The 13,855-nt window shown below is 38.4% G+C and overlaps 1 protein-coding gene across 1 annotated transcript in view; it reads right to left on the bottom strand.

Annotated features, from left to right (window-relative positions):
- Nucleotides 1-13,855, bottom strand: part of LOC124615289 (very long-chain-fatty-acid--CoA ligase bubblegum) — a 192,541-nt gene that overhangs the window by 26,751 nt on the left and 151,935 nt on the right. Inside the window, exons 8-14 of the mRNA XM_047143066.1 lie at nt 11,678-11,824; nt 11,396-11,464; nt 11,130-11,311; nt 8,786-8,951; nt 8,507-8,641; nt 8,256-8,405; nt 5,613-5,753 (exon numbers count right to left, since the gene is read on the bottom strand). Of these exons, the coding sequence (XP_046999022.1) occupies nt 5,613-5,753; nt 8,256-8,405; nt 8,507-8,641; nt 8,786-8,951; nt 11,130-11,311; nt 11,396-11,464; nt 11,678-11,824 (990 nt within the window). The remainder of the gene's footprint in view (nt 1-5,612; nt 5,754-8,255; nt 8,406-8,506; nt 8,642-8,785; nt 8,952-11,129; nt 11,312-11,395; nt 11,465-11,677; nt 11,825-13,855) is intronic.

Genomic DNA, 13,855 nt, shown 5'->3' with positions numbered 1-13,855 from the left:
AATTCTTGTGGTGAGCAAGTGATTCATTCAATGATCGTCTTCTTTGCAAACTCGTATTTTGATGGAGGTGGTGGCAAGAGAAGTAGATCGCAAGTTAAGTATGAATGATCATGCAGGTGCATGATGAGACACAGGAATTTAGAGTTGTCGTCAGACATGTGATGCAACTCGAAAAGATACTCGACAAGCACAAACCATTGATCTGGGTTGTCCTCGTATAAAAGGGGCAGCTTTGGCAGACAACTTGGAGGTGGGGATGAAGGCGGCTTCGGTGTCTCTTGGAAAATCATCTGGTCCATGACGGGAGAGACTATATGGCAGGCCGGCGCAGTAGTCGTGAGTGTGTTTCTGGCGAAAACAGCCATAGCAACCACGAGTTGCATTGTCCTTGATGTGTTGTGAAAACACCAAGCAGCTGACAAGGTCAGTACCGTGGGAACAGGTGGTTGCGCGGTAGGCGTTGGGGTCCCGTAAACTGGGCCGTATGCTACAAGCAGTGATTTGAATTGACCCACCTCGGAAATAATGCGGAAGGCCAGCACGGCAGGCGGGAGATGAGCAGCTGGGCCAGAAATCAGGACGCCCTGCGAGTTCGAGGGGGGGGGGGGGCAGGAGGACAGGGGTTTGTTTTGGTAAGTCGTATGACAAAAGATTTAGTTCTCCACATTCACTGAAGACACGCCCCATGAGGTCAGACTATAAATGACCAGTGGAACTTGCGGAAAGTCACTTCGGTGTGGTAAGACACCATTGGGCCATTGGAAGGTGAAACACCGAATGATGCACTCGAACTGACGTGGTCGAAAACTTGAGTGACCTGTCTGGGGGATGAGGATGAAGAATTGTGTGCATTAAAATGTCCTTGATTAGTCTGCAAATGAGGCAAAACTGGACCAGGCTGTGGTTGATAGTGGCCAGGTGTGTTTGCGGTAATGGCGGCACTGCATACGGCACCACAGTAACTGTCATTGTGGCCCATTGAGAGTCAAAGTACATGCGAACAAAGTATTGGGTGAAGCGGCCATGGCGGCGTGCACATAACCTGTTGATGCTACAACACCTGTAGCGGTAGTTGTGGAAGACGTGCAAACTTCAGGGTCATCAGTATGGGACCATGGTGCATGTAGAGGTATACTGAATGAACTGTCCCACAGATATCTGCACATGCATATATATTTCCACAGTAGTGGTATGCACATACACAGCAAGAGGCATAAATGCAGACTGTTAGAATAACATGGCGGCTCGAATGTCCAATCTCAGTCAAAGATCAAGTTGTTCATGGTTGATATGACCTATCGATGCCACAAACTCATGGTCACCACAGTAGCTTCCACCCCCCCCCCCCCCCACACACACACACACCCACCCACTCCACCCCCCACCATATCAATACATTTGTTAGATAACTGCCTCTTTCATCAATGTATACTCTTCATTTTGTAAGGTGCTGAATTTGGTGATTAATTTAATCTGGTATACTTCCTTATTCTTAATGCAGTAGTTTGCTATGTGATTGTAATTGATTTCGTTACATATTTGTGCTTTTTCCATAGACAATTTTGTACACATTGTGACAACATTACTCCAATATGTTATATAAGCAGAAATAATCACACTTTGTTCAATGGTGCATGATACACCATAAACCACTTGTCCACATTAAGGGCAAATTTAGGTATGTTGTATCCAAAACAGAATTTTCATTGTTGACCTCCTTTGTATAAGAGCTTACATCTGCTAGAGGGATCAGCTTTTTTCTTGGTTGGTGCTGTTTTTACTGGAAAATGTTTCCAGTTCTTAACTTGAGACCTAGGTGAGCTTTCTGCTTTGCTTGCCTACATTGGTTGTCAGGTAGAGCAATATTCTAAAGGGGCTACTCTAAACTCAAGTTCTGTGAACTTAATTTTTTATGCTCCTGGATTCAATATGTGTTATTTGTGGATTGCTATTTCTAGTAGGCAAAAATAAATCTTCTCACATCCATTGATATATTTTCTTATACAAGTGAATATGAAGATAAATGCTGATTGTGTAAGTGAACTCTATTCGTTCCTTAATTATAATCTACGCAATAATTAGGTCTGACCTTTGTTTCTCCGCTTTGACTGACCCAAACTTTTCTTTTCATCAGCCAATTTCACAATCAGAATATTACTGGTTAATGTAAGTGTAAGTTATTTTCTCAAGACAGCTGCATTGAATTGGAGTGGCCTATTTTTCTTTGTTAGTCATAGAACCAAGTGTGCCGATCTAGCAGAGGCTGAAAAAGTTGCAACATCATCTGCGTAAATAGTTCTCCATTTCTCACACAGAGCCTCATCCATTTTCAACACAATGTGTTCACTTGTCAGAAATTTGATGATCCCCACATTATTTTTTTCTTCTGTGCAGCTTACATTTTAAACTCATTGCAATGCCCATTATCTGAAGCACACAGTTTATGTACCATATCTGGAAGTCACTGCCAGATTCTGTTAGCCTTTTCCTCAACTTAATCAGACTTTCATCAATGCAAATATTTTTGCCTTGAAAGTATTCTCGAAAACTGTCAAGTGATAATTGTGCTTATGCCTCTGGTTTATTCTTGTGTGTTTCTGGGGAATAGGTGGGAAAGTGTGAATATGTGGAGATCGATGTGATTTACTTAATGGCATTGTTTCAGCAAAAACTGGTGGCTCAATTATTTTTCTTTTCAACCATTTACCTTGAATGGAACTTTTTCTTGCATGTGACTTGAGAATACAGAGAACCAAGTCCTGCTTCATATGATGAATTGTTACATAAAAATTAATATTTTTATCGTTATTTTAATCTACAGCTGCATCTTCTGGTATTTTGCCTGCATAATAATTCATTTCCTTTGTAATGATGTTGAAACAGAATGCTGCAAGAAATTACTATATACTTGGAGCTTTGAAGTATTCTGTCCCAGGTAACATAGAAATATGGAATCCACTCTGTATCTGAAACTGTTGTAACTGCGACCAGGATGGTCGCGGGGTAGCACTGATGGAAGGCGCGGCGGGACTCGCGGAGAGGCCTGCAAACAACAACCCAATGGAAAAGGATGGACATGACCAACGTAGGACAGAACGAATACGACAAGACCGAACAACAGAGTCACAAGGAAACAAACTCATACACGAACCAGGAAGAAAGCAGTCTAGCGCAAGCGAGGTGTAAACTGACGTAAGCGAGATGAGATTGACTGGATGAGTGAGTGGCCAGTGCTTAAGTACACTATCGGGGGCACCGCTATTGGCCGCTGGGACCGTGTGTTCCACTGTGGTGTCCCCACACTAAAAGTGGGCCAGGCGGCATGCGCTGCCACAGCTTATGGTGCTGAGACCTCTATGGGTCTTCGACATCCATGACGTCTGGCGCAGACTCAAATTCCATGCCACACAGCATGTGAAATGCAACTCGCATTTTTCTCACATGACATGTTGAAAAGTTTTGGATCAAGGCAGTCAGGTAGATTCTGTATTTCTTGATTTCTGAAAAGCATTTGACTCGGTACCACACCTATGCTTATTGCCAAAAGTACATTCATGTGGGGTAACAAGTAAATTTAGGACTGGGTTGATGACATTGGTAGGGAGGATGGAGAGTCATTCTCAGATGTAGGAGTAACTTTGGGTGTGCCACAGGAAAGTGTGTTGGACCCATGCTGTTCACATTTATATCAATGATCTTGTATGCATTATTAATAGTAACATCAGGCTTTTTGCAGATGGTGCAGTTACCTGGAATGAAGTACTGTCTGAAAGAAGCTGCATAAATCTCCAGTCAGATCTTGATAAGTGGTGCAGAGGTTCACAACTTGCTTTAAATGTTCAGAAATGTAAAATTTTGCACTTCATAGAATAGTATCCTATGATTGTAACATCACTGAGTCAGTATTGGAATCAGCCAACACATACAAATACCGTGGTTAACACTTTGTAGGAATATGAAATGGAATGATCACATAGATTCATTCGTGGGTAAAGCAGATAGTAGACTTCATTTTATTGGTGTAATGCTGGGGAAGTAGAATCAGTCTGCAAGGAAAATTGCTTAAAAATTACTCGTGCAACCACTTCTAGAATATTGCTTTAGTATTTGGGACCCATACCAGATAGGACTAACAGGGGATATTGAACATAAACAGAGAAGGGCAGCATGAATGGTCACAGGTTTGTTTGATCCATCCAATCAATCACAGAGATACTGAAGGAACTGAACGGAAGACTTTTGGAGGTAGATGTAAGCTATCCAGAGAAAGTCTATTAACAAAGTTTCAAGAACCGGCTTCATGTGATTACTCTAGGAATATACCACAATCCCCTGTGTATCACTCACATGGGGATTGTGAAGATAAGCTTAGAATAATTACTTCATGCACAGAGGCAAACAATCATTCTTCCTGTGCTCCATATATCAATGGAACAGGAAGAAACCGTAATAACTAGTACAATGGAACGTACACTCTACCATGCACCCCACAGTTGTTTGCAGAGTATAGATGTATATGTAGATTGTTTTCACTTCTTGATCATCAGCTGACTCACTGTAATTATTTTCTTATGTACATTTGAACTACAAATTACAGACTAAAACTGCTTACTTGCATTTCGCAAAGACACATAGAGTGCCAAGTATTGACACAATTTCAGTACTACTATGAAGATTGTTGGTAAAACAATTAGCTACAAAAGAGCTATATCTCTCTTTAAGTAATGTGGTGGCTGCAACTGTCACTGCATCCTAATAAATAGAAATTTGGAAACCTTCATTGTATCCAGACTGCTTGAATGAAGTCTCGTAATCCAGATTTGTGAATTCCTGCCTGGCGTATCTCTTTTTTTCCCCTCCCCCACTAGGATCATATCCAAAGATCACCACTAATAGCTTTCCACAGTTCGTATCCTAATTATACACTAAAATTTCCTGTTGACCTCTTTTAGTGGGATTTGTTGTCATTTATAACCTTTTGTAGGTAGTCATTCAGATAATATTTTCCTCATTGATAAGTGGGCATATGAGTGCACGAATGTAAATGATTTCCGTGCAGTGACTTTTGTTTATTTTTACAAGTCTTACTATTCTACCTGAGGAGTCTTCAATACCTGCAATGCAGTTTATGATTTTCATGTTCACAATAAAGCCCATGTCTTAAATTCCTTCCTGCTCTGTCACTCTGTAATACAGTATATGTCTTGATTTTAATTCTGTTTGCTCTTCAGTGTTTCCCCAACCCACCTGACCTTATTTAATTCTTCGTCTAATTCCACAGGAGTTCTGCAGTTGTCCTTAAGTGAGAAGTATTAGAAGCAGCTGAGGTTCTAAGGCCAATTTTATTATGTATTAGCCAAGATGTCCATCAATATTTGTCCCTCATGAATTAATTCATTGACATTTCCATCTTATGGGTACTAAAAGCTACAGTGTGAATGACTGGACTGAAAATTTGGATCTGCTTTTGTTCATTGACGTATAATTTTGATCCCTGCTAACAGTTTTTAATGTTCACCTTTTCTGCTCTAGGGAACGATATCACTTACTAATTATTTTCTCTAACCTGGTGTAAAAATAATTATTTTATGTAGATCAGAATACACAGATACCTTCATAGTAATTAATACACTCAGAAATTTTCTCCTCTCTCCAATGATAACAGCATGACTAATGCATGGAAGTTCTGTTTTGAGTGTCTGTTCAAGCAGCACTGGAGGCACATTTTCTCCACCTGCGGTGATGATAAGTTCCTGCAAGGAAAAGAAAGTCCAGGTTTTTGCATCATCAGATTCCTGTAAATGTAAAGTGCATAATGAAAAGTATTCTCAAAACTAAAAAGAAAAATCCATCACATAATCTTTTCTTTAATCTCAACTTTTCTTTAATCTCAAGATTTGTAACACAAATGTACTGTGTGAAAAGTAAGTCAAAAGTTAACCAGAGAATAAAGCAGAATCTTTCCTTATGGGTAACTAAATTTTGTGCCATTTAGTAGAAGAAATAGCCATCTTTGTAGCCCAGTGATCAGCCTGTCAGACTGCTATGTAGAGGCCATGTTTGATTTCCAGGCTGCTAAGGATTATTCCTTGATGGTAGGGCTGAAACAGGGTGCACTCAGTCTCGTGATGCCAACTGAGGAGCTACTTGAGTGAGAGGTACCAGCTGGGAGGTCTGGGAAATAGTCACCAGCTGGGAGAGCAGTTTGCTGACCCCACACTCCTCCATCCCACATCCAAATGATGCCATTGACAGAGGATGATAAAGTACAGTTTGGCCCAGTGGGGACTGTAAATTAAGCTTTACCTCCAGTTTGAACTAGTAAAATAAGTTACTTTTTTCAGTTGTTCATTTTATTTCTGTTACATAAAATTTAATCTCATCTCCCCTTTCCTTGTCCGGTTTTAGGGTTTTCCATAGTTTCCCTAAATTACTTCAGGCAAATGCTGGTGAAGTTCCTACATTAAGGCCACTGTCCCATCCTTGTCAAACTAGGCCTGCCTGTGGATGTGAATTGCATTATTTTCATTGTTCTTAAATTGTAATACAACAACATGTCCCATACCTTTGTAAATGTGATGTACAGATGAATACCACTACTACTACTACTACTACTACTACTACTACTATTACTATTACACAATGAATATAAATGAAGGTCAGTAATTTATTTTCACTGCTGGTTTGCCGTTTTAACCATGAATGTTATTATTTTGATTTTGTTAGGAGCTAACAATTTACTAAAAATAAAACCAATAGAAAGTGCAAACAACTTGAGATGAATGTTTTGTGAGGTTACATCACAGATAGAGGAATACATACAGATACTCACCCAGTTCATTTGACACGTACAGGTTTTTAGAAAATGGACTGAAATAAAGTGGTATTTGGAACATTGATCCGTAAGTAAGGTAAAAAAAAGTGTGGAGATGGAATAGTTAGTATGCATTTACTGTGAATCTTTTAATTTGAGTACATATGATATGTGCATGCCAGGCAGAAATGCAGATATGAGAGAGCAAAGGAATAATGAGACTAAATTAAATAGACAGAATATCTTTAAAGAGCATAGCTCAGAGATAGCAATGTGAATGAAAGGAATATATCCAACTAACTGTAAGACAAAAAAAGATAGAATCACAGTGCTTGTTATTATTGAAGTACACAGATTAACTGATGGAAGAGATGAAAATCAGCATTGGCAGCATATATTCATATGTAGTCATATTTTTCTTCTTTGAGTAAATATTTTATCAATTTCAACTCCATTATTTTACAAAATAAATGTTTATGACAACAAGGAACAAAAACACACACCAGTAATTCATAAAAAATTTAAGTTAATGAGTTTGCTATCAGTTGGTGAATAACTCAACAAAATTCATAGGTCAATAAGCTCCATCTTGTAACATTCACATAATGGAATTACGCCAGCTGGGAATTTGAAAAGAGACAATCAGCCAATCATGCCAATGAAAATTCATGAATCACACCTTTTCCTTCTCATCAGCAGCTTTCCTTCTTTCGTTTTCCCGTTTATATTCTTTATTTTCATAGCAGAGCCTCTTATTGACATTTTCTGCCATTCCGTTTCCTCTCCCTATACTCTTTTCCATTGTCAAGTATCTTCTGCATTAAGCTCTTATCTTTGATCCATCCATTCCAGCAGCTCAGTATTATCACTTTATTAGCACATTGTTCCATTCTGCTCCTTCACAGCACCACCTACCTGTTTACCTCTTCTAAGCCAGGCTTGGTTATGTTTCTGGTATCCTCTAGCACTTGTATGTGTTACTCACAGTTTCACATATTTCCTGAGGACGCAGTTTCAGAATCCCCAAGATTAAGATTTGGCATTCATCCTTCATTTTAATAAATACATAGAATAAAATATATGTCTGGCTGTACTACACCAGTTTCAGTATATTTTGTCCCACAATGCTCCCATCATTCATTTTGATTTAGACAGGAAATACTTGTTTATGTATGAGACATTTCACTTACAGGATCAATTAAGTCTCACAAGCAGTTCTAGTATGCAGTTTGAAGAAGTAATCAGATTTAATGCCAACAAATACATTCATGGAATGTGACGCTGTGTATAACACATTTATACAAAAGCAGTGTAGATGTTATACAAACACCATATCAACCTTTCCACCCAAGCTATGATTTACTAAAAGATATATCTGTAAACAACAATAGTCTATCAAGCTTTCATATATTAATAAATTAAAATAAAATACATTAATTACCTTGAGACGTCCTGTAATATAAACAAATCCACTTTCGTCAATGGTTCCCAAATCACCAGAATGTAACCAACCTTCTTCATCAATAGCTTCACTGGTCTTTTCTGGATCAGATAGGTACCCCATACACACATGTCGTCCCCACAAGCATATCTGCAACCATAGAAAGGTTTCATCAGTGTGTTGTCCAGTACAATCGTATCTTAAATTTTTTTCTGGGTGACGATTATGAAATTTTCACTGAGTTACATTACCTCCCCCTCTCCTTCCTCATCTTCATTATGCAATTTGGTTTCCAGACCAGGTAGTGCTTTTCCAACACTTTCTAGGCGGAAATTCCTACTCATAGCCAAAGTATGAGGGCCTGAGCACTCTGACATGCCAAAAACCTTGATTGATGAAAATGAATAGAGTTATTAAGTGCAGTTATGGAGATGTTTATCCATATTGCATGCATAATCTATTTCTTTGATTAAGCTAGCTTTCTCTTTACTGTTATGCTAGCTGCTATTAGGAATTTTGAAAATACTTACCTCCATCACAGGTATGTCAAGGCTCATCAAATATTTCTTAACATCATTGGAAAGTGGTGCAGCTGCTGAAAAGAAATTCTGGCATCTGTCAAATCCCAGAAGACGTTTCACTTTCTTAAACACAAGCATGCTGGCCATCATATACCAGATTGAGTTATAGTGAACCCTGCAAGGATGAAACTTATTGGCAAAATATGTTTATCTCTAGTATAGTCTCTTAAAAATCAGTGTTAAACTAAAAGCTATGCACTATTTATGATCAATATAATGCAGAGCTAATGGTGTCAGTCGCAAGTAGTACAGTTAGTGCATGCTGTCCTGAATTGTCCAGAGTTGGTGGTCATTTGTGCCTGAGGTGTGCTTGCTTGTTTGTATGAATGGCATGTGTCTCTCTGTTTCTCTTTTGCTGATGAAGGCTGTGTCCAAAAGCTTTGCATAAGTGTCTTTTAATTGTGCTTGTCTGCAACTTAGTGTCTTCTTTACAGTTAGTAGCAATCTATCTTATCCTACATATTTGAGTACAGTTTCATAGATTTAACACTCGGCACTGAAGATAAATGAATGAATGTTCTAATGAAATATTGTGATTATCGTAAAATTGACAGAAACAACAAATAGTACAAACATAAAGTTAAGTTTATGTACATACTATATAACAATGTATCACAATGGGCAAGAAGAAAAGACAAGATCAGGGTGATTTTTCTAAATGAAGACCAACTGTAGGAAATAATCCCTGAGGAGCAAATATAAGCTATATGGCTAGAAATGCATGGAGTGTATACTACAAGGTATTTATTAATTCATCATGCCTCTAAAGTACAACACAGTCCACACCATGTTGTGATGAGAACGTTGTTAGAAAAGGAGTTCGAAGTGGCCTCCACAGGACTCTGCTGCAGTGACAGAAGCAAACATTCAAATATGCAGTCCTGCAACCAAATGGTGTCACAGGCAGCATGAATGCATTGTTCCATTGTCTGCATATCTGGAAGGGACTCCACATATGTGATCTTTTTCAGGTACCCCAAAAAGAGAACTCTAAAAGATTGAGGCCCAGTGACTTGGTACACCATGTGACCAGACTAGCTATTGCAGTTACCTTGAGATCCTTTCCCCATACATTCTGAGCAGAAAAGTTTTATTTTAAACCATATTTCTATAAAGAAGTGTATTTCTTGAGACTTTCTTCTGTAAAAATCAAAATGAGATGTTCATTTGTTCAGCAGTTACACTAATTTCAAATATGGTTAAAAACTGGCCATTCAGAAATGTGTCATGGTTTATTTTATTATTTTCAAGAATTCTTCTATGAAGCTGGAACAGTTATAGAGAAAACAGCTTCAGTGTTGTTTTAAGCATGTTTCTATTTCCTGCCATACACTTTATTTCACTAGACATATTATGAGTGAATATCGTGTTGAGGGGAATTACGGCTGCCCTGCTTTCTTTGCCATATGAAGAAATAAGCCTTTTGACACAGTGGGACATATTGTGAAAAAGGAACATATCCTCATGGCTGTGTATGTCCACACTTTCACCTGCCTTAGCACTGTTGTTCAGGACTGCTGGAAATGTCAGAAGCACATGTCTTGGGCAAAAGAATAAATTAATGACTGTGGAATATGGCTAGGTGAATGGCATGTGTTTAACTTTGAAGGTATCAGCGCACTATGTGTAGCAGCTTTTGAAGACTGTGTAGTAAAGGAGACCAAAATAATTAGAACCAATGATTTTCTTGTAGTGACTAGAGTGGTGCAAGAGCTATTACTGGTGGCAATATGTGACCTTTGCATCCCTCAGAGAGATATGCACTTGAATGCAGAAAGGGACAAGACACTAGGACTTTGGGTATACCCTCTTCCCACTGTATTACATTACACTTGCAAACTTAATAGTGAGAGTAGAACAAACTGCTCAGTTGTGATGGTTTTATGAGGAGGAAACAGATATCATCCTGACATTTCACTTGAATAGGATGGAGTGAATTTCATTGAAATGAGTTCCTCGGAATGCTGTCAAGTATGCTTGTCATGCTACAGTTTTGTGTGCCTCATGGTTTGTACTCTTTTAGCTGAATGTAACATATCAATGAACTTTGTGAGTGATGGTGTTGCAGTAGAACCATTATTTACTGTACACCAATATCCCTTCGCAAAAAGAAACTACTTCTCCTGAGATCCAATATTGTCACTGTTATGTTACCGGTAATACCATTTTATTACCTGTATGAGCTAAATATACTGTAAAATTTTTCATTTTTTCTGTAAATCACTTAGCAAGTGTAAGTATAAAAGCACGAGTCTTTTAAAAATACACCGTTAGCAGAACAAGAAGCATTTACCCATTCATTAAGTCAAGATTGTGCTGTATTCCTTGGCTCTTGGCCCATGATGCTATTGTTTTCCTTATTCCAGTTGTTTCTGCTCCAACTTTTGTCATCTGCTCACTAATCTTTTCCCAGACTCGAGGCACACCTACAAATTGCGTGGGCCGAACTTCTTTCAGAGTTTGTATCAGACTCCCCTACAGACAAAGAAATAAATTAAGAAAATAGAATTTGTTTCAGGCTATATAAGCAGCAAATAGGAAAGCCTTTGCAATACCTACCTTGAGAGCATCTTTATCTGCAAAATAAACTGCAACTGCATATGACATGCTGACATAAATATCCACAATCTGCAACAAAAAAGGATCAGACTTCCAAACTTTGTGTTCACAATGAGAATGAGGGTATGTCTCATTCATTCATTCTGTCATTTATTCACATGTTCTGAAAATCCCATCATTCTGGGGAAACTTCAGGGGTCTTCTACAACACTACTCACTTCACCTCTACTCTTGAAATAAATAGCAATTGCAGTAACTTACACAGTAAAGCAATAAATTTACCTGCGCTGCAATGTGGCTGAGAGGTAGATAGCTGACCAAAGAGTCTTCACCATTAGCCAGATCCAGTCTGGAACCCGTGCAATGTGCTGTCCATGTCAAATTGTCATGACTGAGCATCACTCCTTTTGGATTTCCCACAGTTCCTGACTGATGATAAGAAACATTTTTTATTAATTTATGAGAAGATAGTGGTGTCACTTAACTTTTATGACATATGAATGAAAAAAAATTGTACTAATTTAAACATAAAATAATTGAGAGTCTTTTCTTATAAAACAGTCTCCTAAATTTATTTTTATACAATATTCATTCATGCACCATGTTGTGTAGATGGGATCCTTGAAGAGAACTTCCAAAGGTATAGAATGAGTCCAGATACATATGTACATAGATTCGTAGCCATCAGAGACTAATCCTGATGGCTGAACCAGCTATTATTAAATATCTAATACAGACTAGAGAACAACATGATGAAATTAATATAAATGGTGCTGTTTGTTAGTTATTTTGAATAGCGGCTGTGGATTTATACTATTACTACTACTACTTATTGTCCACAGTTCGTGGCTAGGGGTTAGCACTGCTGCCTCTAGATCGCAGAGTCCTGAGTTCCATTTCCTGGCCAGGTTTGAGACTTTCTTAACTTGAGAATTGGGTGTTTGTTTTATCCTAATCATTTCCTCCCTTATTCATTGACTCACAAGTCACTGAAGTCATGTCATATAGAAAGACTTGCATCAGGCAGCTGAACAACCTCAGGTCTCTTGGCTAATAATACCTAATAATCATTTCATTTTACTACCTTTTAATATTTGTGTGACTACACTTACAATTCTCAAAAGTATAGCATTACCTAATAATTGTACTTTTAGAAGCCTGTCAAGTATGTTACTACAGGTACCTATTTCGTATGCCAGTAGGTAATTTTTATTTATTTGAATTGAACTGGATGGAGGAATGCAATGGCCACCAACTAGGAGTTTCATTTATAGTTTAAACTTTAAAAGTTATTGTAGTTTGTATCCATCAAACTCAGACTGAGTGAAGTGATGCAGTGGTTAGCACAGTGGACTTGTATTTTGGAGGAAAATAGTTCAAATCCACTTTCGGCCATCCTGATTTAGGTTGTACGTGATTACCCCAAATTGCTCTGCAGAAATGCCGGAATGGTGTCTTTGAAAGGACATGGCCAGTTTCCTTCCCCATCCTTGAAACAATCAGAGCTTGTCCTTCACCTCTAATAATCATGATTTTGACAGGATATTAAACTCTAATCTACCTCCTTTTCTTCCAAACTCAAAAATCACTTCTTGTGCTTCTTCGTCTTTCATTATTCTTACTGGTTCTGCTTGCACTAAAGTTAGTGCTTGTTATGGTGATATTCCACCTGAATTGGTAATAATAATATTGTAAGAACAAGTAGTACTGGTTTAATAACCTTTGTTCTCAAATAGATGCCTCTCTTTTAACTTTAGAATGGACAGGCTGGTTCATCCAGACCAAGGCAGATTTTGTTTTAAAAATATCTACTAGAGTACACTTCTTATGAGTAAGACATTCATTGTAGCTTTCAGTTAATGTTCCTAGAGGCCACTACTTGTTTCATCATTCCTCTTCATTCACTAGTTCATTGTTGATGTGGGAAGAAATGTGTTATGGGTCTGAGAGCCCCAGTCCAGCCACTTACTTTAGCTTTTTCTGCTTATGCACAAGCTGTGTCTGTATATGTGCAGATGGATATGTGTGTGTGTGCGAGTGTATACCTGTCCCTTTTTCCCCCCAAGGTAATTCTTTCCACTCCCGGGATTGGAATGACTCCTTACCCTCTCTCTTAAAACCCACATCCTTTCGTCTTTCCCTCTCCTTCCCTCTTTCCTGATGAAGCAACAGTGGGTTGCGAAAGCTTGAAATTTGTGTGTGTGTTTGTGTTTGTTAGTGTCTCTATCAACGTACCAACGCTTTCATTTGGTAAGTTACATCATCTTTGTTTTTTTATATATATAAAATAAAGGGAAACATTCCATGTAGGAAAAATATATCTAAAAACAAAGATGATGTGACTTACCAAATGAAAGTGCTGGCAGGTCGACGTCTGTATATGTGTGGTTGGATATGTGTGTGTGTGCGAGTGTATACCTGTCCTTTTTTCCTTTTTTCCCCCCTAAGGTAAGTCTTTCC

This window comes from Schistocerca americana, chromosome 5 (assembly GCF_021461395.2).
Source record: "Schistocerca americana isolate TAMUIC-IGC-003095 chromosome 5, iqSchAmer2.1, whole genome shotgun sequence".
NCBI classification, from domain to species: domain Eukaryota; kingdom Metazoa; phylum Arthropoda; class Insecta; order Orthoptera; family Acrididae; genus Schistocerca; species Schistocerca americana.
This window is presented reverse-complemented; position numbering and strand designations above follow the sequence as displayed.